At 35.4% G+C, this 25754-nt stretch overlaps 4 protein-coding genes across 5 annotated transcripts; 3 read left to right on the plus strand and 1 right to left on the minus strand.

The window, feature by feature from the left end:
* Positions 1–9814: 9814 nt before the first annotated feature.
* Positions 9815–13073, plus strand: LOC121802961 (ras-related protein RABB1c-like). Of its 2 annotated transcripts, XM_042202658.1 has the most exons (7): positions 9815–10093; positions 10438–10577; positions 10786–10868; positions 11132–11336; positions 11438–11506; positions 11637–11744; positions 13047–13073. In XM_042202658.1, exons 1-6 carry the CDS (start codon positions 10048–10050, stop codon positions 11727–11729), a joined length of 636 nt encoding a protein of 211 aa, XP_042058592.1. In that variant the 5' UTR covers positions 9815–10047; the 3' UTR covers positions 11730–11744; positions 13047–13073. The 2 variants fall into 2 exon arrangements, with proteins under 2 accessions (XP_042058592.1, XP_042058591.1); XM_042202657.1 differs by lacking the exon at positions 13047–13073 and having other exon boundaries at positions 9816–10093; positions 11637–11932.
* A 182-nt stretch (positions 13074–13255) lies between these two features.
* Positions 13256–15676, plus strand: LOC121803777. Its single transcript, XM_042203386.1, has one exon. It carries the CDS (start codon positions 13256–13258, stop codon positions 15674–15676), a length of 2421 nt encoding a protein of 806 aa, XP_042059320.1.
* A 2427-nt stretch (positions 15677–18103) lies between these two features.
* Positions 18104–24554, plus strand: LOC121803447 (flowering time control protein FPA-like). Its single transcript, XM_042203112.1, has 4 exons — positions 18104–18591; positions 18678–18989; positions 21949–23174; positions 23565–24554. Exons 1-4 carry the CDS (start codon positions 18589–18591, stop codon positions 24376–24378), a joined length of 2355 nt encoding a protein of 784 aa, XP_042059046.1. The 5' UTR covers positions 18104–18588; the 3' UTR covers positions 24379–24554.
* Positions 24555–24694: 140 nt separating this feature from the next.
* On the minus strand, positions 24695–25520 carry LOC121803448. Its single transcript, XM_042203113.1, has 4 exons — positions 25224–25520; positions 25113–25149; positions 24922–25043; positions 24695–24845 (listed from the first exon to the last, which is right to left on the minus strand). The coding sequence occupies exons 1-4, from the start codon at positions 25464–25466 to the stop codon at positions 24783–24785; spliced, it is 465 nt and encodes a 154-aa protein (XP_042059047.1). The 5' UTR covers positions 25467–25520; the 3' UTR covers positions 24695–24782.
* Between the last annotated feature and the right edge of the window lie 234 nt (positions 25521–25754).

Here is a 25754-nt window from a genome sequence, read left to right on the forward strand (position 1 = left end):
TTATTATAATAGTAAAAACTAGTAGTAATTAATAAATAATTATTATTATTTATATTAAATTAATAACTAATCAATATAATCTTGATCAAAATTTAAAATTGTGAATTGTATTCATATGATAAAGAGTTAAATATTTTTAGTTAGGTGTTTCAACCCTAAAATTAGTATACATAATTTAATTAAAAATATTCTGTTATTGATTTATATTATGAATGCAATTAGATGTATGTATAAAATACTAAAAAGAAAGAAGAAAAAGAAGAGAACATAAAAAAGAGGAGACATAACCTAAAGAGAAAAAAGAAAGAAGAAAGGAAGATAACATACTAAAAAGAAAGAAGAAAATGAAGAAAAAAGAAAGAAGAATAAACTAAAGAAGAAAAAAAGAAATAAGAAAGGAAGAAAAAAAATCATATATTTAGTTCTATTTAATTGAAATTTCCAAAAATATCCTCCATAACAAAAAAATCACATGGTTGGTACCTAGGGTTATTTTTGTCATGAGGTACCAATAACGATATAAAATAAAGATCATGTGTCATTTATGTGCGAAAATGAAAGATTATGTATCATTTATGTAGTTCACTCTTTTATTTTTGTACTTCGTATTTTACTAGAAGAGAGTAGTATCTTCACCTTCAAGATTTATCATGTCATGCTTAATTGTAATTAATATTCTTTTCAGTTTTTTCTCAGGAAAAATAAGAGTAAAGTAGAATACAATTTTTTCCAATTATCTACTAGTACAATTTATTTTCTATCTATTTAATTTATACGGTGGGATGGACGGATTAGTACTTTTCTGTTGTAAAACAAGCCAATTACATTGGTCTTGGCTACTTTTTCTGGTTAGTACGATTAACAACTTAACATATTAGTTGGGCAGTAATTCAATGATGTCTCCTGTGACTGATCAATGTCATAATTGTTAGCCATAGTCGTTTACACCTGCCCTTTTGCCTTTAAGCATGTTATACATATTGCAAAACATTGTTATTTAATTTAAATAATCGTATGAACTATGAAAAATTATTTTTTATAGGAATACTCGCTAAAAAAATTAACAAAATTTGAACTGAATTTAGTTTTCGATGTATTTTGATACAATATTTTTTTATGTTGCAAAAAGGATCATTCCCCTAAAAAAAGAAGGCTAAAGAATTTTTGACAGCGGAAGTGGAAATGGGGAATTTCGGAAACTTGGAGAAGTAGGAGTAAATTTAAAAAATTAAAAGATTCAGAAAAGTGGTGGTCTAATCTTTTGTCAAAATGTATAAATATATATGGATTGCTGAAATAAAAAGGGAGCATGAAAATGACTGTGTATAACAACATGCAGGCACTTTAGGTGGTCAAATATAGCCACTATGTAATGAGTAGAAATTCATGATTTTCCACTTATCCATTGTCTCCCAATTTGTAATTACCCATTAATGCCCATAATTGCTGGACCTAACTGCGGCTAATCCACTATCTTAACCTTTTTTTTGGGTAAAAACTCAATTTGCATATCTTACAAACATAAAATCACACTATTAATAAATATTAATTTCTTATGTATTTGGAAGATAAAATGAAATATTAAACACTATTAATGTTTCATTTTCTATTTTGAATATATTTTCTTATCATGCGATGCACGTGAGATATTAAAAATGATGCTTAGCCTAACCCTTCCTTCGTATTTATGATATTAAAAGATGCAATTAATGAGTGTGAGAGTTGGCCAAGCGGTAGAGAGGTTAATAATGTATGAGGCCAAAGATCTCGGGTTCCAGCGCCTTTGTGGTGCGGCCTTTAAATTTATGTTCATTTAACCATAAGAAAAAATAGATTAATTGTGAGTAGTTGCAGTGCAAATACAAAAACAGAAATGATTAACTAGTAGTAATTGTTGTCTTCCAAATTGCAATGCCTTCATTTTAAGTACTACTTTCTTGGGGAAACCACATCATATTAACAAATTAATTTTATAATGCATGTAACTTTACATGCATTTTAACTATATGTTAACAATCGATCTAAACTAGTGATGACCTTTTGACAAAGTATCTCACACAAACCATTGCAAATCACACCTTAACTCTTTTAAGTGAAAATTTTCTATAATTGATGAAATTTAATCGGCAACCCTCAAGAGAACATTACTTAATTAGCAACAAATTTATGCTTCATATGTTCTTGAGTTTTTTTCAGTTACAATCAAATGACATCTTGTTCGAAAAGTGTATAAAAACTCTTGTGTCACATTTTTCATTTATTAGATTTGATAATTATAATTTATAAAAACACTATAGTAAGTATGATTTAAAACCACAATGAACTCCTTTTCTTTATAAATTGAGAAAAGTATCACAAAAAAGCGACAATGGCCAACCCGCAGCTTTGTTTGAAAAGTGTTACAACTTTTTCTCTTATTAATTGATGACAGTTTTGTAGTATTTCTTAAAATAAAAAATATAGTTGTAATGTTATGATCTTCTATAACCAAAAAAACAAATTCAACGAAACAAAAAGAATAAAAAGAAATCAGTTCCTACTAAATATGCAATCTAATTAAACAAAAAAGACATAAAAACACTAAAACCAAAAAGCAATCAACCTTTAAAATTGTGGAGTACTATGAAAGAAGTGAAGAGTAAAAATCTGTGAACATAAGGAAGACTAATAAGAAGCGTGTACATTACAACTCTATTGGTAGGTGTGTGTGAAAACGTTGTATATCACTGCAGACATTATGTTATGATTATCAAAGTTTTGGGGGTGGGGGGGGGGGGGGGGAGGGGGGGGGGGGGGGGGTGGGGGGGGGGGGGGGGGGGGTTTTTTTCTTTTTCTCTCTCTCTCTCTCTCTCTCTCTCTCTCTCTCTCTCTCTCTCTCTCTCTCTCTCTCTTCTCTCTCTCTCTCTCTCTCTCTTCTCCTCTCTCCCTCTCTCTCTTCTCTCTCTCTCTCTCTCTCTCTCTCTCTCTCTCTCTCTCTCTCTCTCTCTCTCATCTCTCTCTTCTCTTCTCTCTCATCACTCTCTCTCTCTCTCTCTCTCGAATCTCTCTCTCCTCTCTCATCTTCTCGCTCTCTCCTCTCTCTCTCTCTCTCTCCTCTCTCTCTTCTCTCTCTCTCTCTCTCTCTCTCTCTCTCTCTCTCTTCTACTCTCTCTCTTATTCTCTGCTCTCTCTCTCTCTCTCTCTCTCTCTTTTCTGAGAGAGAGAGAGAGAGAGAGAGATTAATTAAATCTACTAGAATTAAAGGATATACGAGTTTTTTTTAAGGAAGTGGTCGTTGTAGTTTTGGGTGACAAATCCAAAACTAAAGCAGATTTTAAGGGATTTGTAGGAGAGTGCATGCTGTAAAACACACTGGTGGGGAAAGATGTTAGTATATCTTACATAAACAATAAATTTTAGAAATTGGAACTTCCTAGTATGATTTTTAGTTTAACTATAAAAAGTCCATTTGTCGTATTGACTATTGAGATCGCAATGGCCTTTAAATTTCAAATATTAGGTACGTGCGTATGGACAAAAAAAATCAAATTCTTTTAACTACCATTTTTTTTGAAGGAGTGGAGTGGCATTTTATTTGGCTATATCTATTAGAAATGGGTCAACTCACCCCTTAAAAGGCCTCATAAGGGAGAGGGTTATTCATACTTATATAGATTAGATGGGATCTTCACCAAGTCGATGTGGGACGGAATTTAGAGAATTTAACACGCCCCCTCACGTGTGGGCCGGAAAGGACATCGGTCTTCCATCACGTGGGTAGGCAATGCAAGAGAAACCATCATCGATGTGGGCCGGAAAGGACATCGGTCTTCCACTCGTGAGGTAGATAAGAGATAAAGAGAAAACCATCATCGACTTGGACCCGCTCTGATACCATATTAGAAATGGGCCACTCACCCCTTAAAAGGCCTCATAAGGGGGAGAGTTATCCATACTTATATAGATTAGATGGGATCTTCACCAAGTCGATATGAGACGGAATTTAGAGAATTTAACAATATCTGTACTACTATAATACAAAGTCAGTGTTATAATAATCGATCTGACGATTATTAAAACTTATACTGTAGTGACGAATAAATCTAAATTCATTTTTGCGCTATTCGATTACATCTGTGCTTTGTATGTGACGTTAATAATTAAAATACAAAACAAAGTGTCATAGGTCATATATATGTCTAAGCATATTATTTCTTAGTTTTGAAGCAATAATTATTAGTTCCAGCTTTCAAGAGACCATTTCCTAACTCTTACTGTGATTATATATATGTCTTCTGTCACACACACATGTATTATGTTAAAAAAAGATTGACATGTTTCAATGCCACTTTACTACACGAGTTTGTCTTATAGTATATTTTTTTAACTGTTAGTATTATTTTATAGAGAAATCAAATCTACTTCTATTTGATTGATTTCATAAAAAACACATTACTTAAATATCACAAAAATAAACTCCTTTGACAAATTTTAATATTGAGTTGATTTATTGCCTCTAGGCAAAAGTGGTTAGAATGGTTTGTTTTTAAAATAAGAAGAATAGCTGCAGTTATCATAAAATAATGATGGTGGTATCATTAGTGTTAAGCAGGAGGAATGGGCTAATGACTAATATAAATTGGTATATTTACTACCAATAGTTTGAAAATAGCCACTAATCTTAATTTAGATAGTTGGAATATGCCATACATATGAAGCCAAAAATGCCATGCATGCAATTGCAAAGTGAGATTCACAAGTTCCAAGACTGCACGAGGCACGAGCTTATGTCAGTTTGACCAAACTGTGATTTTAATTTTATATTCACACGTTGTACTCTCTTTTTATACATATAATAACTAATTATTACTATTACCCTCCTCTTAATTTCTTAATTTTCTGATTTTCCACTCCATGACAAAAACTCTTTGACTGCTAAGGTCATCTATCACCGACCATTTACACTAAACTGAAGCTCATTTTTTCAGTTATGTCACATCAAATAGTAATTCTACTTCAACCATTTACACCAAACTCAAAAGAATATTGCATATTAATCTACCATTTTTACCTTTTCAATCTTACATGTATATTTATTTAAATTACACATAAACTCCACACTACTTTATCAATAATTTCTCAAACATAATTAAATAATTTAATACAATTGTTTATATTGATATATTAATATATAATTAAATTCTCCGTACATTATACATTCAATAAAATATATAGTATATAATATCACAAATTATACAAAATAATTAATATTAATAATAATAATAATAATAATAGTTTATATAAGATAAAATTGATCTTATATAAAATGTATTGCAAAATAATTAATAATAAATTATAATAAAAATTAATATGTCAAAATTGAAAAATTGAAAACATATTCAATTTAAAATAAAATATATAGTGTGTAATCATTGAATTATTAAGTCCATTCACTTCAAGATAACATTTTATTTGGGCAATTAAGATTTAAAAGCATCTTTAATTAATCGTTAAAATTTTAATAAATATATTTAATTGGATAGCCAAAAGCCCAACTTTGAAGTCCTTTTAAAACCTAATGAAAATTGAGCCGTCGTCTTCTTCATTCTATTCTTCTTCTCCATTTTTCCGTTTCTGCCTATCTCTCGTCTCTCCGTCTTCTTCGAATATCATAAAAAGGAAGGGCTCAATTGCAATTTTGGATGAGTTTTGCGTCGTGCTACAATGCTACCCCAAAGATGGCGTAGTACTGTTCAAAAACTCAAAAAATGACGACTTTGGGTTGGTTTATGGGGTATGGTTGGAGCTCAATTCCACCCAAAAAATGGGTTTTCCAGTATGGTTGGAGATGCCCTAAGGCTAATAAATTTGGGCCAGGTTTTAGAAACCGTCGCATTTACAGTAGTAGTATATTCAATTTATCATTTCTATTTTTGGCAAGAGGTAATTCTCCTTTTTTTACTTTATTAATTCTATATTCATCTCTCTTACTTTATCCACTCTTACTTTTTCATCATTCATTGAATACACTATTCTTAAACTCTTCGCTGAAAAGAAATGCATCTATTAACAAGGAACGGGGGAGTGAGGAGGGATATTAGTAATTGATATTTCTTCTATAATAGTACTCTCAACTCACATGTCACGTTATGTCAAGTGGCAATGAGATAACGTATGTGAGTAGTCATAAATTATGTATGTATATATGTATGTATCTAATTGGGGCAGTTAAGTTTTTTTAAAAGAGATCTAGTTCAAATTTTAAAAAGAAAAACACAATCTTTCCTTAATAATAGTTATAAAACATTACTACCATAAAGTAATAGGAGTAAATAATAAGTTTGAAGTTATGTTAGAAATCAGACACTCACTTCCCTTAAAAGCCTTATAAAGGAAGATAATTATTTTGAATTCGATACAATATAATTATTGATGAATGTCAGTATTATTTTTCACTTTTAGAGTACCATCAAAATGGTTATTAGTTATCATGGATTATATGAGTTATTATATATATTGATTACTTACATTATTTGTTTAAACAAATTTGATCATCTGAATATGTTGTGTAATGTACATTTTTATGGTATTCATTTCTTCTGGTGTGGAATGCCCCAATGGAATGACAATAGTATGAAAAATGGGCTGTTTTTTTCAATTTAATTTTCGGGTATCTATTAGTTGGGATCGGATACTCAAGTTTGATAGTAAAAATCTGAGATTAAAATCGGATTGAGTATTGGGTATTTTTTTTGTTGGGATCGAATAAGCACTTTTCAGATTAGATACCTATAGTACCCAATTGGATAACCTAATATCTATAGTAAAATGGTTCTTCACAATCTTGATAGGCTTACTGCAATCTTAAAATTAAAAGAGTTATAATTATGGTGTTTCAGTGAAAGAGATTGGAGCCAACATTATAATAAACTACATTAATTTTTTCGCATAGATGGTCCAAAATTGTAAATCACTAAATAAGGTTGAACTACTTTGAATTATTAGAATAGAACATGAACCCCATTAGCGCTGCAAATTCCATCATTAATCTCAATAATCCCACCATGCATATATATATATATATATATATATATATATATATATATATATATATATATATATATATATATATATATATATATGTTAAATAATCCAAGTGAAACTGTTCACAACTTTACCAATTTTAGTGTAGAATGACGCGATAAGGGTGTAATCAATCTTTGAGAATCAGAATGTTGATTTGTTAAATTATTGTATATTTGTATGTATGGAGCATAAACTTAATTTTAGATATATATGCAAAAGTAAATGCATCAAGTTTTCAACATCAATACCCGGATTATTGATATATACTCCAATTAATATGCAGTCCATCATTTGTAAACCCTTATAAGTTACGTTATTAATTTTCTTTTAAATAATTATTTTAATTTTAATACACACCATTTTTTAGACAAATAAAATAAAATTCAAAGCTCAATTAATTTCTTTAATTCCTCTTTAACTTGATTAATAAAATAAATATATACTCCATCATTTATAAACTTAATGATTTGATAAAATTTTATGAAGTACGATAATGAAAAATATATTTTTAAAAAATACGACGGCAACAAAATGTTGATATGCTTACTAATATTCCCTCGGTCTCTTAAATTTTAAGAATGTAATGGAAAGAGGGTTGTAAAAGTTAGTGGATATGAGTCATGCTTTTAAATATTAATTAATTTTATAAGAAAATACGAATGAGAATAAATTAGTGGAATATGAGGTCCACTACTAAAAATAGTAAAAATTGAAATGTGACAAATTTTGTGGGACGAAAAAAAATACTATGTGATAAATTTTCAGGAATGGAGGAAGTATTATTCTATATCATATAGAATGTTATTATTCTATTTTATAAGTATAACAAACTGAAAATGAGAAAAAAGAAAGTGTGTATAAAAAAGTTGTCGTGGTGATGAGGCGGCCAGAGCCAGAGAGAATGAAAGAGGAATCCGCTCATGAGAGATAGTTGAGTGGACCGGCGCACGTGCAATCATGCACCAAATAATTATTACGGATTTATGATTGAGGGGACATATTATTTGAATCAATTTAATTATTATTTATTTCAAAATAAAGAGAATTCTACGTTATTAATACTACTTATTTTGAAATTATCTCTTTCAAAACATTCAAGCGGTAAGATTCAGATTAGGCCACAAATTCAATTTATATGGTTCCCGTTTCCCTCAACTAACCTAAACAGAACACATGAATGTCTCTACTATTCTAAAACGGAATGAAAACTCAATAATGTCTCAATAACTCAATAAATATTTAAATATTTATTGTTTATGAAGTTTTTATTTTTATGGAATAAAATAAAAGAATATGATTTAAGAAATAGGAAAGTTGCATGCGTGCGTGCAAATACAAACAATGCAGAAAGAAGAAAGGAGAGAGGGCTTTCAAACTCCATTATGGATGTTTGCACGTGGAAGTGGGGTTGCCCTTCCTTTTCTCTAATACTATTATTACCTTTTATTTATTAGGGGTCAAACTCTTTTTTGTGAAATCATTTTATGTGTCAAAATCTACAAGAGGTCTCATTTTATTTTTTTTATTATCCTTTCAATTTTAAAGCCAACTTCTAATAAAATTGTTTTGTTGTTGTGAGATCTATGCACAACTATTTACGAATAAAGAAACCATTCAACAATTTTTGATGGGGTACATGCCAGGGGTGGAGTCAAACAACTTTTAAATAAAAAAAATCAATATTTAAAGGGGATAACAAATAAATAAATCCAACTTTAACTTTAACTTTAACTTTTACGTAATTTATAAACTCATAATGACAATTAAAATTTTTGAGCTATAAAAAAAAAACTCCTATTAAAAACAACTTAAATAAACGTCAATGAATAATAAGGTCATTCATTATCTACAGACTTTCAACTATCAAAGAAGGTACCAGGCCCACGCATCTATTGATTTTGCATTAATGAGCCTAATGAAGTATTTATAACCTTCCAACTAAGTAAAATATGAACTATTGGTATTGGTAGCCCATAAATGACAATCAAAGAAGATATGTGAACATTCTTTTTGTAATGCAAAAGTGGAATATCCTAAACTAATAGTAAGATATTACTATATTATGGTATTATTCGTTAGTAAACTTTAATTTGTTTAATATAAATGGTAAATTTACTTTTTTTGTGTACGTATTGGTAGCCCATATGCCAATTAAAATGTCGCGATCTCAATATAAGTTCTATGTTAATTGTCTTTCTTGGTTCAAGGCTGCAAAAGAAATTGAATTCTGTGATATATACTCTTGAGTCTTGCCTCAGCTCATTTCATTTTCTTCTGCGTACATGCTTTTTTTAATGTTTGTGATTGTCACGTGCAATAATCATGTGAATTAGATCATTAAATACTAGTACAAAATACATGTCAATAATAATCTGAATTAGATCCTTAAAATTGAACGGACTGCATGATGGATATCATAAAATTGATTTATTCGTATATTTGTTATGTTAAGATTTTCAAATAGATGAACTAAAATAAAAAATATAAAAAATGGCTGTTATTATACAGTTTTATTGTGCTATAGGTTATTGGGGATTATTTAAAATGTTTTTCCTTTTGTAGATTTTCAATTTTCATTTATTATAATTTGTATTTGGAGATTACCAAGTAAATTGGAGGCTATGAATAGAATTACTAAAAAGGGAGGTGAATATGCACCGTAAAACTGACAAATCAGTGTGTGCAACAAATTAGTTACTTTCTTCCTTTCTTTTATTTTTTAAATTCATAAATGTAATTTTCGTTACTTATCGCAGAGGAATTTCTCCATGTTAAGCAACATCGAAACATTGTAAAAAAACATTATAGGAATTTTCCCATGTTCAAACAAATCAAGATTCAGGGGCCCTTTTATCTGTTTCCTCTTGAAAGGCGAAGGATAAATATTGCCACTATATGTCTTTGAATATCAATCAAATCTCCTTATTATTTGATTTGCATTCGTTTGGACAAAACACGTTCTGTGTTTGATCTAGTAATTCAATGTCGTATGCTTACCTCTTCAAGTACATTATCATCGGTGATACCGGTAATATCCTTTTTTCCTTTCTCGCGTTTGTTTATGTTTATTAAATACTTTTTTCGATTTGATAATGATATTGATTTATTATTGTTGGCATTGTCTTATGATTTGTAATATTTTGACTGTGTAAATGATTTATTTTTAACTCAATTAAAGCTTTAGTTGTAGTTTTTGCAGTGAGAAATTGTGAAAATATGATTCAGAAATTGTATCTCTGCCATTTAGATCTGTAACATTATTATGCAATCAAGAACGAACTATATCATGGTAAAATTTATATGTGAAGATGGCATCATTGTTCTTGTTTAAGTGGATGATGGATGGATGAAGGTTTTATATCATTTCTTCAGGTGTTGGAAAATCATGCCTGCTTCTGCAGTTCACGGACAAGCGCTTCCAGCCAGTGCACGACTTGACTATTGGTGTCGAATTTGGAGCAAGAATGATTACCATTGAGAGCAAACCGATCAAGCTACAAATTTGGGATACGGTTTGTCATATGATATCTATAAGCATTGGTTTTCTTATAATGCAATGTTATGAACAATGTTTTTTCCAATAACCACATACAGTACTACTTATTGTGCCAGCTTGTGAATTAAGAGGTTCCTTTGTAATTTTTTATATACAAAAATAACTATGGTTAGTTTGATTTCTTCTCATTTCTTATGCTGCATTGTTCATAATGATCATGCTAGGCTGGTCAAGAGTCGTTTAGGTCCATTACGAGGTCTTATTACAGAGGTGCCGCTGGAGCCCTGCTAGTCTACGATATCACAAGGTGCTATTTCTTTTTTGAATACGTAGAAATTAAATAAGTGAACACCAATGCTATGGTGTAAATCAAGGACTTAAAAAGTATATATGCAGATGGTTACTTCCCAGCCATCATTCTCATATTTCACAATGAGATACCTTTGTGAGTTCATGATAACATATGTTTCAACTTCACCAATGAAACCCAATTTCGAAATATAAAAGGGGCTCCATTTATCTTAGATTTGTGTTGTACCAACTGATTGAATTCTATTTCATCACTTCTAGGAGGGAAACTTTCAACCACCTTGCCAGCTGGCTGGAGGATGCAAGGCAACATGCGAGCATGAACATGACAATAATGTTGATAGGAAACAAGTGTGATCTCGCTCACAGAAGGGCCGTTAGCACTGAAGAAGGTGAGCAGTTTGCAAAGGAGAATGGCTTGGTATTCATGGAGGCATCTGCTAAAACAGCTCAGAATGTCGAAGAGGTAAAACCAGTACTCATCAAGTTCAAGTCCTTAATAGAATCAGCTACTATATGTTATAATGTACATAATCTTTCATGTTTCTTGTGACTCTTATTCCTCAGGCCTTTGTGCAAACTGCATCAACAATCTATAAGAAGATTCAGGATGGCGTTTTTGATGCGGCGAATGAGGTGCGTGCGTGCAAGAATTTTCTAATATGGCAAATTGATGATGATGGATGGCCTTATAACTTGTTTTGGCTAGAATGGCGGTCTAGAGATATTTGCTATATTCATTTTAGTTTGTGTCTTGTTTTCGCAGTCGAATGGGATCAAAATCGGATATGGAGGAAACCAAGGAACTTCAGCTGGAAGAGATGGAGGTGCTTCTCAAAGTGGAGTTTGCTGCAGCTGAAACTTTGTGGAAAAAGTATGAAAATGAGAAAGTGCTAATCTTTATTTTCTTATGTTTCAAATAGGTCTACATATATTATAGAGTTGTCTTCATCTACTTACTTTACAGAACAATGTTGATCCACATTACAAAGCTGGTCGATGTGAAAACAAAGGACATTCCTCATCAAACTTTTATGTATATGTTTTTTTATGGTTGAACTAGTTTATATTCTTACTATACGTATATGAACAAGGTCCATGGTGATGAAAAATCGAATTTCAAATAGATGTTTCATGTTTAGAGGATTGTTGGGATTCGCAACAGAAACAAGTTAAATAAATTTTTGATCAATTTAGATGATTATAGGTTTAATTGCTTCCATGTTAATTCAAAAGTATGCATGTTAATAACACAAATAATTCATGTAAATTAAGAATTAAAATCCTAAACATAAATTCCACCGCTTGGATAGTTATTTTCTAAAAAATCATCAATTGCTTGCACTCTCTAGATGACGATCTGAAACTCAACCATAGATGTTTAGATATGCTCTTGAACTCAATATATGATTTTTTGCGAGGACAAAACTAATCAAATGTAAATGACTTGATTTAGAAAATAGGCAAAAATTAGCTTATAAGAGAAAACACATGAAATTTGTGCATGTGTTGTGATTTTTGAAAATCATAATTATGGGGCTAGTGTTTTATCTAATCAGTTTCCTTTTTTATAACGTTATAATGTGCTTGTGGACTGTGTGTTTTTCTTGAGTTAGCTTATGCAGCATAATTATTACAATACATTCAGAAATCACGTTCAAGTCCAATAGGAAGCCTAAATTTCTAATCCACCGTGAAAGAGATTCAGAGTGATAGGGCAAATTGGAAATCCAAGTCGAACAATATATTTTCCACAAAAAGTGTGGGATTGAATGGTGGGCCGAATATATATTTTCGAGCCCATAGGATACGCATATATTTGGATTTCAATTGATTGACAAGCAAACAGTTATTGAAATTTTGGGCCGGAAAGATGAAATCCCTAAAATTATGTTCAACTAAATTTAGGCGTAAACTAATAAGTATATCGACCACTCATCCATCCTCTCCTCTCCTCTCCTCTCCTCATTCTATGCACACATCAAGCCTAATTCTCGTCATGCTTGCGTGATCATTGATATAGAGACACGTATTTTTACAGGCGAGCTTCTGCCGGACTTTTTGATTTCTCTCCGACTGAATTTTGTTTACCAAAAGGATAATGGTCAGCTCTTTATTTTCTCTTTTATCTTATTTTTTCTTTATTTTCATAATCCATGCATGTGGTGCATGAAAGTGAGCACAATACGAAATAAGCACGGAAACAGAGGACACGTGGCAGAAGAGGAGTAACCGAAGCAGAGGACACGTGGCAGAAAGAAGAGTAGTCAGCTCAGTTAGTTAGTTTCATAACTGCCAGTTGATTAGGTTGATGAAAGTTAGTTACGAGAGTTACATCTCTATATAAGATGAATTCTCTTCAATTGTAATTCATTCGAGATCTTAATGCAAATTGCTTCTTCTTCTTCGTTCTATTCTCCTGTTCGTAGTTCAATTCAAGTAGGTGCAATTCCGGTTGTTGTTCCGGTCATCAACGACCCCGATTCCGCACCAAGTGGTATCAGCCGTTCTGATCCGAGGCCTGAGATGGTGGACACACGCTCTACTGACATGCGGAGATTGGAGGAATCGGTCAAAGCTACTATGGCTGAAATCTCTGCGAAACTTGTGGACACCGAGAAGCGTCGGGAAGAATCTGAGGCGGCGCGCGAGCTCGCTATGAAGGAATTTCGAGAGGAACTCTTAGCTCTTCAGCTACAACAAAATGAGTTGATGTCTCGTTTCACTCAACCACCAGAAGGCACTCATTCTACTCAATTTACTGGAGGAATTCCACACCGGCAACAATACTTTGCAACTCGCCAATCTAAGGTTGGTTTTCCTATCTTCAATGGAGAGGATTTAACCGGTTGGATTCTCCGTTGTGATCATTTTTTTGAGGTGGATTTAACACCGGACGAATCAAAAGTGCGATTGGCAGTGATTAATTTTGAAGGCCGCGCACTTCAATGGTTCCAAAACTGGGCAAAATACCATGATCGTCCAATGAATTCACCATGGCTACTGTTTCTGCGTGCTTTGGAAGCTCGATTTGGTGATCAACTTCTCGGTGATCCAATGACAGAGCTTTTATCACTCAAGCAAACAGGTTCGTTTGCTGACTACCATGATAAATTTGAATTGCTGCTTGGTAGAGTCTCATTATCTGAATCATATGCTATTAGCCATTTTATCAACGGATTGAAACCTCATGTACAAAGAGCTGTCAGAATGTTCATGCCACAAACTCTAGTACATGCTTATGCTTTAGCTAGACTTCAGGATCTGTCGACTAATGCTAAAGAGGTTATGCCTTACAATTCTAAGAGATTTACTACCACTGATGCTAGATCTACATCACATTCAACACCACTATTACCCACACCTACTATACCTGCTGTAAAAACTAGACGTTTATTAACAGAAGAGGAGATGGCTGAAAAAAGAGCTAAAGGTTTATGTTATGGCTGTGATGAGAAATTTGAAAGAGGGCACCGATGTGTTAGGAAACAACTGTACTTGTTAGAGATAGATGATGGTGTGAGAGACTTACCTATTGATACTGAGATTCAAGAGGATGAGTTAAATGAGGATGAGAATCCCCTGATATCAATACATGCTATAAATGGCTCTCCATCAAGAGGTTTTCGTACCATGCGAGTCACTGGTCGTGTGGGGAAGAAAGCCATTCATATCTTGATCGATTCAGGTAGCACACATAATTTTCTTGATCTACATTTAGCAAAGAAGTTGGGTCTTCAACTGACATCAGTAACACCAGTGATGGTGGATGTGGCTGATGGTAATCGTTTGGAATGTCAATCGATGTGTAAAGGAATGCAGTGGTTTTTGCGGGGTACTCCATTTATCACTGATGTCCTTCTTCTTCCTCTGGGAAGTTGTGACATGGTATTGGGAATACAATGGTTGGAGACATTAGGCGTTATACAGTGGGATTTCAAAAACTTAACCATGGATTTTACATTAAATGGCCGCAGACATTTGGTTAGAGGGGGTCACAATGAGCTGCAAGTCCATAAGGTTTCAGAGAAGGAGATGAACAAGCTCTTGATTCATAATGAAGGGATACAGTTATGCTGCATAAGAGTGACTGAAGAAAGAACCCCAACACTACTTTCTGTTGAACAAAATGCAGAAACTGAAGCCTCACTTCCCACTGATGTTCAACTGCTTCTGGAAGAACACAAAGCTATTTTTGCAGAACCATCTTCTCTACCTCCATTGAGATCTCATAATCACAAAATCACATTAGCTCTGGACTCCTCTCCAGTGAACTCTAGACCCTACAGACACTCAGCTATACAGAAGAATATCATTGAGAAACAGGTGTCTGATCTCCTAAAGCAAGGTTTTATTCAACCGAGTTCTAGCCCGTTTTCTTCTTCTGTGGTTTTAGTAAAGAAGAAAGATGGAACATGGCGCATGTGTGTGGACTACAGACAGCTGAATAAGATCACAATCAAAGATAAATATCCCATACCTATCATTGATGAACTTTTAGAAGAGTTGAAGGGAGCCACGGTTTTCTCCAAGATTGATTTAAGAGCCGGCTATCATCAGATTAGAATGGAGGCTAAAGACATTCCTAAAACAGCTTTCCGTACCCATGATGGTCACTATGAATTTGCGGTGATGCCTTTTGGACTCACCAACGCACCAGCCACGTTTCAAAGTCTAATGAATGATATATTTCGACCCTTCTTGAGGAAGTTTGTACTTGTCTTCTTTGATGATATACTGATATACAGCAGGGATATGGAAGCTCATTTGAATCACTTAAGAATGGTCTTCAAGAAACTACTGTAGTATACTCTCTTTGCTAAGGAAAGTAAATGTGACTTTGCAAAGAGTAAGGTTGAATACCTAGGCCACATTATATCTAAAGAGGGTGTCTCTACTGATCCTAAGAAAATTCAAGCCATGAAAGATTGGCCTACTCCTACTGATGTATCTAAGCTTAGGGGTTTTCTTGGATTAACAGGTTATTACAGAAAATTTATCAAAGGATATGGGATAATCTGCAGACCTCTCACTGATCTACTTAAGAAAGATGCTTTCAATTGGGATGCTGCTGCTGATGCAGCCTTTGCTAAACTTAAAGAAGCAATGCTTTCTCCTCCAGTATTGGCATTGCCCGATTTTGCTCTTCCTTTTGTGATAGAAACTGATGCTTCAAGTTATGGAATTGGGGCTGTTTTGATGCAAAACAATCACTCTATTGCCTTCATTAGCAAGACACTCTCACCAAGAAATAGAGCTCTATCCGTGTATGATAAAGAGCTATTGGCTATTGTCTTTGCAGTAACACATTGGAGCCATTATCTCAGTACAAAACCGTTTGAAGTGAGGACTGATCACAAGACACTGAGTCATCTTTTGAAACAGAAACTCTCCACACCTGCTCAACTCAGTTGGTTATCTAAGTTGATGGCTTTTGACTTCGAAATAACATACAAAAAGGGCGCTGAGAATGTAGTTGCGGATGCTCTATCAAGGGTGCACTCATCAGAAATTTTCTGTATGGCCTTGACAACCATCTCCACTGATATATATCCTATGATTCAAGCTACATGGGAAGCTGATCCTCAATTAAAGACACTGATTAATGACCTTCAACAAAATCCTGATGCTAATTCGAAGTTCTCTTGGATTGGCAACCAACTAAGAAGAAAAGTTCGACTAGTAGTTGGTAATGATCCGGATCTGAGACTTAAGATAATCCAGCTGTTCCACACGTCCAGTACAGGGGGTCATTCAGGAGTATTGGCTACGTACAAACGACTCTCTTCCTTGTTCTATTGGGTCAACATGGAGAAACAAATAAGAAATTTTATTCGAGAATGCGACACCTGCCAACGATACAAATATGATAATAGTGCTTCCCCCGGTCTTCTACAACCTCTACCAATACCTGAAGAGGCTTGGTCTCAAATCAGCTTGGATTTTATTGAAGGCCTTCCCCTTTCGCATGGGAAATCTACCATTTTAGTGGTAGTGGATCGGCTTACAAAATATGCACATTTTATGTCCCTTATACATCCTTATTCGGCTTATGACAGTAGCTCAAGCTTTCTTAGACCACATCTTCAAGCTTCATGGTTTACCGAGTATCCTTATCAGCGATAGAGACAGAGTCTTCATGAGTAACTTCTGGTCGGATTTTTTTAAGCTACAAGGTGTTGAATTACACATGTCAACCGCCTACCATCCACAATCTGACGGCCAAACAGAGGTGGTTAATCGTTGCCTCGAGACATATCTTCGTTGCATGTGTGGTGACCAACCGACCGATTGGAGCAAATGGCTTAGCTTGGCGGAGTTTTGGTACAACACCTCATTCCATTCAGCCATACAAACCACTCATTTTGAGGCATTATATGGATACCCTCCACCTATTCACATACCTTACTTCAAAGGTGATTCGTCGGTTCATGATGTTAATGAGAGTTTGTTGGCAAGGGAAGCTATGTTAGAAGTCCTCAAACATCACCTTGGACGCGCCCAGAAGAGAATGAAACAGCAGCATGACAAGCGTCGATCCGACCGCAAATTTAATGTGGGTGATTGGGTCTATTTGAAGTTACAACCATATCGCCAAAACACATTACGCGACCGACAATTCCATAAGTTGAGCCCCAGATATTTCGGCCCTTTCAAAATCATTGATAAGTTTGGTGAAGTGGCATACAAGTTAGCGTTGCCGGCTGATTCAAAAATACACCCTGTTTTTCATGTGTCCCAATTGAAGAAGAAGATGGGACCTTTGTCTCAATTACACGGCACACTTCCAGCAGTAGGAAACTCCACATTCTTGGAACCGGTGCAAATACTTGAACGACGTTTGGTGAAGCGTGGCAACAAACCGGCGACCCAAGTTTTAATACATTGGGCGAATTCCTTCCCGGAAGATGCTACTTGGGAATTTCTACACGACATTCAAGAGCGTTATCCACATTTTCAACCTTGAGGACAAGGTTAATTGGAGGGGGGGAGATTTGGTGCATGAAAGTGAGCACAATACGAAATAAGCACGGAAACAGAGGACACGTGGCAGAAGAGGAGTAACCGAAGCAGAGGACACGTGGCAGAAAGAAGAGTAGTCAGCTCAGTTAGTTAGTTTCATAACTGCCAGTTGATTAGGTTGATGAAAGTTAGTTACGAGAGTTACATCTCTATATAAGATGAATTCTCTTCAATTGTAATTCATTCGAGATCTTAATGCAAATTGCTTCTTCTTCTTCGTTCTATTCTCCTGTTCGTAGTTCAATTCAAGTAGGTGCAATTCCGGTTGTTGTTCCGGTCATCAACGACCCCGATTCCGCACCAGCATGTCTATCGAATTTGATTTTAAAATGATTACTTCAATGTGCATTAGTGTGGAATTGGCTTGACTTCCGGAATTTTCTGGTTTGTATCCGAAATTTCTAATGCGCGGAGAGTTAGGTGTTCAGTCCAGGTTTAATGTTACTGTAACGTCAGAAGAAATATGAAATCTGCAATGTAGCCAAGTATTCACATCATCTTGATAAGATTTTCGGTTTTAATCTGCACTGCCTCTGGTTGTACTATGCGCTGCCATATATTTATATAATGGAAATTAAATTGCTGTTATTAGTGTATTTCCTTTCTCTGTATGGTTGTTATTCATTTCTGGCATTGATGCTACATCTTTCGATGGAGTCCAATTTCCAGGATTATCCCTCTTTTTAACTTACTAGATGGTCTAATATTTTAATGGCGTGTTCATTTAGAAACTATGTGGGCATCTTTTAGGTTGATTAATGTAAACATTTTTTTTGCTCTATAGAGCTTCAGAGAAGGAAGAGGCAGACCTCGTAGGGATTACCCTTCAAGATCAGAAGATAGATCCTACCATCGTCGAGAAAGTAATCCGCCATCAAGGCACCTCTGGGTTGGAAATCTTCCTCATAACTTAACTGAAAGTGATGTAGCTCATCTCTTTTTACACTTTGGAGAGCTTGAGAGCATTGCAGTCCAACCAGGCCGGAGCTATGCTTTTATTAATTATATAAGTAAAGAAGATGCCTATGATGCATTTAAAGAGCTTCAAGGTTTTGATATCGAAGGCAATCCACTTAGGATTGAGTATGCCAAGGCGGTTAGTTCTGTCAATCTTTGTCTTATTTTCTTCTCGTTCTGTATTGATGTCTTTCCTATGTTAAGTATATTACTTGCCCTGTTCTATGGAATCTATGGTTAGTCAAGTTTGCAGAAGATTCAAAAATGCTAACATGGAGACTTGAATCTTTGCACAATCAATTCCATCTCATTCTTGCACATCAGTTACTATTTAAAGGTTTTCACTCTCCTCAGCTGGCATAACAAAATGAGAAGGAACAAAAAGTAGACAATTATACTTATGTAGTCTACTTGTTAATGACTGAGATTCTAATCCTCACTTTGTTCCACTCACTGCTTTCCAATTAATTAGCATGAGTTTTGCTCGCTCTTGCACAACATCTTACATCAAGTGCAATTACTCCAAGGTGCTGAATCAATGCTTCCCTCTTTACACATGGATCTTTCCATCAAAACATGGATGCTTTGTGCCATTCTTGTGCGCCCGCGCTCCTAACAACACTGATTGGATGTCCTCTTTAGTAAATATTTGCATTAGATGAAAAAAGTTATGCAAGCAAAAATAAGGCTTAAATATTGAACATATCCATTGCTTGCCAAGTAGTTGAGTTACTTCTTAGTTCTTACATATGGGCAGTCAGTCGCCAGAAAAACCAGACTTCATATTCTTGCTAATTGCTGTGAACTTGAATTGCACATGAATAGAGTTGGCATTTATCAGCAGGCCCCCTCCAAGGCACATATCTCCAGACGTGTTCGAAAAGTTAAAACTAGTTGAACGGTGTAGGGTGACTGAATTTGTAGTTCCTGTCCTTGAACCATAATATGTCTCGTTTGTGGTCTTATATGTCAGAGCTTTGCTACAAAGGCAACATTTTACACCATGGTGGACAAACAGCAAACTATGCACTTACTACAATGAACCTTTTATGGGTTTCTACTTCATTGTTCAAATCAAACAGGACAGTGCTCATATCAACACAATGCTAGTATGCAACTTTAGACCCTCACAAATGCATATTAATCTATTGAACTTATTGTTCAGCACTGTTATTTCTGACCAAACACTGCAAGTTATATCCATTCGTGTATTTTGCAAAAAGGCTATTGTAACTCCATTGCATCAAACACCAAGCATATCATTATATGTTTTCTCACAGCTTGTACCTGTCAGCCAGTGATTTTATTAGAAGCACAAGTTATTTTTTTCCAAAGGTGGAAAACAATGAAGATGGAGAAAACTGTCTGTATATCTCCGAGGAGATAAGTCTAAGCCGTTCATTTTATAGCACTAAATAACATATTTGGCTCATGATACACATCTTTATGATATTGTATTTTTGGGAGAAGAAGATCATATTATTCATGGTCCAGTATGCTTCATGGTCCAGTGTGTTGAGCTACATGTATCCATGGAAGAATCCAGCTGTCTGGTGAAATCTCATCCAAAGAAAAGGTGTAAACTGTCACCTTAGTTGCCTATCCTCGGTATATAGCATTAGTGTCGTATGTGTGATAGACTGATAGGTACCAAGACTTCAGGATGGGGTCAAAAGAGCTGATATTTCAATGAAACACAGTACCTATACAACTCACCTTCAAATGCATGCCCCATATCCAGCACATCTAGACTCCAACAAAAGATAGAAAATCACATACAGCTAAAGTAAGCATGTGAGGTCAATGAATGAAAAGTGAAATGCTCTCTTGAATCGATTAAGCCATAAACCTATATATTTGTTTCTTGCTCTGACCGTGCTATAAGTAATAAAAGGACACTGATAAACTTTTCCTAGTAATATTCCAACTCCTAGCTTTCTGGATTTGGTTCACTGACATGCTTTTCAGGCAAAATGAATGCATGATGTAGTCGTGTGATTCTCTAAGTTGTTGGCAATAAGCAGAAGGCTGTATGGTAATTGCCTTTTCTGATTTCTGCGTCATGTGTAAATAAATTCTTCCCCTGAATCCAATTGATTTACCTTTTCTCTGTTCAGTGGAAGTTGTGATTTTTATATGTTTTTAATACTTTTGTTTGATAATATAGATAAAGTCATAAAGCACTCTTTGAAATATCTTCTCAGCATTAATATTCTGCTATAAGGATACTGGTGAAGTTGCTTGCTTCATTGGCATGTAGAGTTATGTAGTAGCTGCAGCGAGCCATTTTAATAAAAAAAAACCTTGATTAAGCAGATGAAAGACAATCAACCCTGTTTAGATGCTATATGCAGAATTTTTGCTGGATGCATCTCCCTGTTTAGATGCTATATGCAGAATTTTTTTCTTGGTACCCTTAGCAGATAACCTCACACTCAGTCTCACTCTCACTCTCCCTCATGCATAGACATGTATGTACATATTGAGCGTATCAATTTTATCTTTTGAGGGATTTTTCCTTTCTTTCAGCTTGTATACCATCTAATTAGTGAACAATAATTACATGTTCAGTTTCTTGTGGTTGCAAAACTCAATATCAAACTGCTGGTTGAAGGCTTATATGTTGCTATTATGGTGAAAAAATGTGAAATACTCTGTTTGTTCACATAACTGAATAGACTTTGTCCTTTATTATTTGTTTCTCAACGTTTTGAATCTTTTGATTTATTATCTACTTTTTAGTTTTGAAGAGGAGTCTAACTATCATGGCTCTTCTTTTTCCAGTTTTTATGCCACAGTGAAATTTCTTTCTTAGAATTCAGGCACTGCTTCTCTGGTGCAAAAAAGATATGGTTAATAAGATGGTGGATTTTTCTTTTCAGTACTTACTCAATTTTCTTTATCTCAAGTGTATATAATGTGAAGTTGTGAATTCTCTTTGCTAATATATTTAACAGTAAAACCTGATATGCCTTATTGGAGAAGAATCAGTGGACATTGATATGGAGAGAGAGAGAGAGAGAAGTTATGGATTTTGAACAATTCAAGTATGTAATTCAATAGTAGTAATGGAGTAGTAATGGAGTTCAAATTTGCAGGAAAAATCATTAGCTCCACCACGTGATGCAGATTATTACTCTGAGTGCGAACAGAGGGATAATCCATATCCCAGGGGACGAGGGTCTCCCTATTCCTCGAGGGACTCAAGAATGCGTTACTCTAGTCCTGAGTTATCACATCACAGAAAATCCAAGATGAGTGACAATAATGCAGAACCAAGTGAGGTCTTGTGGATTGGATTTCCTGCCCAGCTGAAAGTAGATGAATTTGTTTTGAGAAAGGCCTTTTCACCATTTGGTGACATTGAGAAGATAACTGCGTTTCCAGGTCGCACTTATGCATTTGTTTGTTTTAGAGATGTGATGGCAGCCTGCAATGCTAAAGAAACACTGCAGGGTAAATTATTTGGAAATCCCCGTGTAAATATTTGTTTTGCAAAGAATGACATTGGGCCATCAAACAGAGAGAGGAGCTCAAATGCTCCTCCTTCACCACACATTGGAAAACATGGACGCACTGAATATTTTGACGACTTTCGATCTGATAGGGACTATGGTCATATGTCCAGGGATCACAGCATCAGATCTCCTAATGAGCCACATCTGGATTATGGTGATCGTAACACGAGGCATACTGATTCTTGTTCCGGGAGGAATAATATCCATGAACGGAGGAGATTCCCCAGGCAAGGGTCTGAGCTTGGGATATCCACAGATATTTATGATCATCCCCATAGCCATCCAAGGAACATGAGAGCACATATTCGTGAATTCTCTCCTGAAGGTTATCCTCATCAAGGTCCTATCTATGATGATCCGTGGGATTTGCCTGAAGATGTCTCTCCCTTGCATGGGGTAAAAAAAGTGAAGACAACCACATTTGTTACTGATAATGAGTTGCCAGAATATCCACTGTCTGATTTAGAGAAATCGAAGCGAATGCCTTCTCGTAATATTTCTCAGTCTGGTCTCCTTGATATCAATGACAGATCCAGACATTCAGGTGGTAGGCCAATTTCTGAACGTTTGATGAACACTGGCCAACCATTTGCGGAAAGGAGTGATAATCCGAATCCACCATATGACGATTTTCAGGTTGCTCCTATGCCGATGATGCCTCCCTTTGATAGGAAAAAATTGACTCCGGATTCTCGTGAATCTTCCTCAAAAGAAGTGTGGAGGTGGGAGGGTATGATAGCTAAGGGAGGAACAACTGTTTGTCGTGCTCGCTGCCTCCCTGTTGGTAAACCGCCGGACATTGTCCTGTAAGTAGTAGCCTATAATAATCCTTTTCTAAACAGGTATCATGCTTATCGGTTTCCCAGAAGCTTTCAAGGTTTTATTTTGGCAGAAATTGCTGCAGTAACTATTTCACATTTATCGGGAATCTGTTTAGCCCTCCGCTTATCAGATAGTAGTCATAGTACACTTGATATGCTACAAAGATAAATAAGCACATCCAATTTTTTCTCGTTTAGACATTTTTTCCCATTGGAAACATAATAGAATCTGGAGGAGTATGGCTGCTCCGGAGAATTTATTGAAACGATATGTGACTTTTACTATTTTATCAATTGTACTTGGATATAGCCCTTTTCGTTACCTCTTTCCCCTTATGCTACCAGATTACTCATGAAATGATTTTGAATGTGCAGGCCTGAAATTCTTGATTGTACAGCGAGGACTAGCTTAGACATGCTTGCGAAGCATTATTATCAGGCGGCTACTGCTTCAGCTGTCTTTTTCGCCCCAGCAAATGATCCTGGCATTTCATATTACAACGAATTCACGAGTTATCTTGTGGAGAAGCAGCGGGCAGCAGTCGTAAAATTGGATGAAAGGAACACCTTATTTCTCGTACCTCCTTCAGAGTTCTCTGAGAAAGTTCTGAAAGTACAAGGTAAAGTGTGCATCTCTGGTGTTGTCTTGAGGTTAGATCCTCCTGGTTCTAGCCATGGATTCCTTCCTCCAAACGAAAACCGAGAAACTCCATGTAACTCGTTCCAGAATGACTCGGTGTATCAGAATTCAGTTTCACCCTCGGGGCCTTACTTGCCGCCTCCACCACCTTTTATTAACGACATGCGGTCAGTTGATTCTCAGCTGGCATCGTCTCTTATCGGGCAAAAGAGACAATTGAGTAGCGTATCGGGTTCAGGAGAGTATAAACCATCAGGAGGAAACATGATTCAACAAGGTTACCAGTCCCAAATTCCCCCTAATTATGGATTACCTAATGATCAGATGTCAACCAATTTCCCACCACCAAAGTACGATCAAGTGCGGCAGTTGCTGCATCAGTCCCCAAACTTAGTTGCATCGCAACGAGAGCCTCAGTTAAACCAGCCACAGCAGCTTCAAATTGCCGGGCAAGATGATGCAAACACTGATCCCCAGAAACGTTTGGAAGCAACGCTGCATCTCGCCACAGCTCTTATTCAGCAAATCCAGCAAGGGAAAGGTACCTGAGAGATCGAAATCGTTTGTGGAGCTGTGCTATTGCATTCTGAGCGATAATAAAAAACCGCTGCTCTCTGTTTTGCCTTGTTGTCCTCTTCTTGTACTTTTTATGGATTGTTATGTAGCAGTACATTTGTGTGGAACAATATGGATAAAGGCATCTGTGCTTGCACATTCATTCCTGAAATTGGCTTTGGGTATTTAAGTTGATGTATTGGTGTTCTTGCTAAGCAGATGGGATTTGGATTATACACCTCAATTTTTATCTACCATTCCTGTTTGTAGTTACATCTTGCAAGGCTAGGAATATGCAGTAGATTGGTTGTAACAATTGAATAGTGAAATGATTCATTATGAACAATCAATGTTGAAGCTCCAAAAAACTGAGATAGTTGATGATAAATCTAACAGTGTCAAAAGTTTGCAGGGCTATCATCAAGCTGCTTCTCGTCTTCAATATCCACCTCCAATATTTCCTGGAAGCCCAGAAATGATCTCATTAGGATCATATTAAAACATTAGCAGACACAAAGTGGATTGAGCAGCACTCACAGGTATTCTCTGCTTCAAGTAATTCCCCAACCTAGCCAAAACCGTGGAACGTTTGTGCCAAAATCGGCCGCTGAGCCTGATCTTCACATAGGGTCCATCCAATTCCGCAAGTTCCACTTTTCCTATCCAATCCACATTATCAGATACTACTACACATTGAAAAATTCATGGTGACAGTTGAGAAGTATCACCTGTTATGTTAACTGAAGTGTCAAAGAGCTGTCCCAGCTGCAACAAATTAATCAAAGTGTGAGTGAGGTAAATGCAGGGAGAGAGAGAGAGAGTTGCGAGGACGAACTTGCCTCTGTTTTAGCATCGATGAGGACTTGCTCGATATTATCCTCTGTTAAATCGAGTGGTGCTGATGAGGCTGAGATTGCAGCACTAGGGAACCTCCGCCTCGGGTTTCTGAGCTGAATCGTTGTGGTTCGATTCTTCCACTGCAACAGCACAGGTGCGGAGAAGAGATGGGATGCGAGATGATGTGATGAAGGTGGACGTTTTGCTGTGGGAAAGAGGCTGCTATGGAAAAGTTTCAGTGGCATTGTTACCTGTTTTTGTTATCCGACAAATGTGTGGCCAAAATATGAATAATATTTAGGCTCACTTTTTATGCATTATTCATCACTTCTTTTTATATGAATAATGTCTAACTCGTTTCAAGCCCGGTCCTGTCCCATGATACTTTATTGTATATTAGCATTTTTTTTTGAGTAGTAGTTTTTAGTTTTGGTTGGCAACACAGCAAACATTTTTAGAAATAAGTTGTTTTAGCAAACATTTTTAAGATATTCTGAAGAGAGTTAATAGTAATTGAGGTTTTCGACTTTTTT

Source organism: Salvia splendens, chromosome 5 (genome assembly GCF_004379255.2).
Source record: "Salvia splendens isolate huo1 chromosome 5, SspV2, whole genome shotgun sequence".
Lineage (NCBI taxonomy): Eukaryota > Viridiplantae > Streptophyta > Magnoliopsida > Lamiales > Lamiaceae > Salvia > Salvia splendens.

Excerpts from the sequence above, each read along its gene's own strand:
- LOC121802961 (XM_042202658.1), top strand. The coding sequence starts at position 10,048 with ATGTCGTATGCTTACCTCTTCAAGTACATTATCATCGGTGATACCG. Across the intron at positions 10,578-10,785 it reads AGCTACAAATTTGGGATACG|GCTGGTCAAGAGTCGTTTAG; the intron begins GTTTGTCATATG and ends TGATCATGCTAG. Across the intron at positions 10,869-11,131 it reads CTAGTCTACGATATCACAAG|GAGGGAAACTTTCAACCACC; the intron begins GTGCTATTTCTT and ends CATCACTTCTAG.
- LOC121803777 (XM_042203386.1), top strand. The coding sequence starts at position 13,256 with ATGCAAATTGCTTCTTCTTCTTCGTTCTATTCTCCTGTTCGTAGTTCA.
- LOC121803447 (XM_042203112.1), top strand. Across the intron at positions 18,990-21,948 it reads GGATTGAGTATGCCAAGGCG|GAAAAATCATTAGCTCCACC; the intron begins GTTAGTTCTGTC and ends TCAAATTTGCAG. Across the intron at positions 23,175-23,564 it reads AAACCGCCGGACATTGTCCT|GCCTGAAATTCTTGATTGTA; the intron begins GTAAGTAGTAGC and ends TTGAATGTGCAG.
- LOC121803448 (XM_042203113.1), bottom strand. The coding sequence starts at position 25,466 with ATGCCACTGAAACTTTTCCATAGCAGCCTCTTTCCCACAGCAAAACGT. Across the intron at positions 25,044-25,112 it reads CACTTCAGTTAACATAACAG|GAAAAGTGGAACTTGCGGAA; the intron begins GTGATACTTCTC and ends TGGATTGGATAG. Across the intron at positions 24,846-24,921 it reads ACTTGAAGCAGAGAATACCT|GAAATATTGGAGGTGGATAT; the intron begins GTGAGTGCTGCT and ends CTGGGCTTCCAG.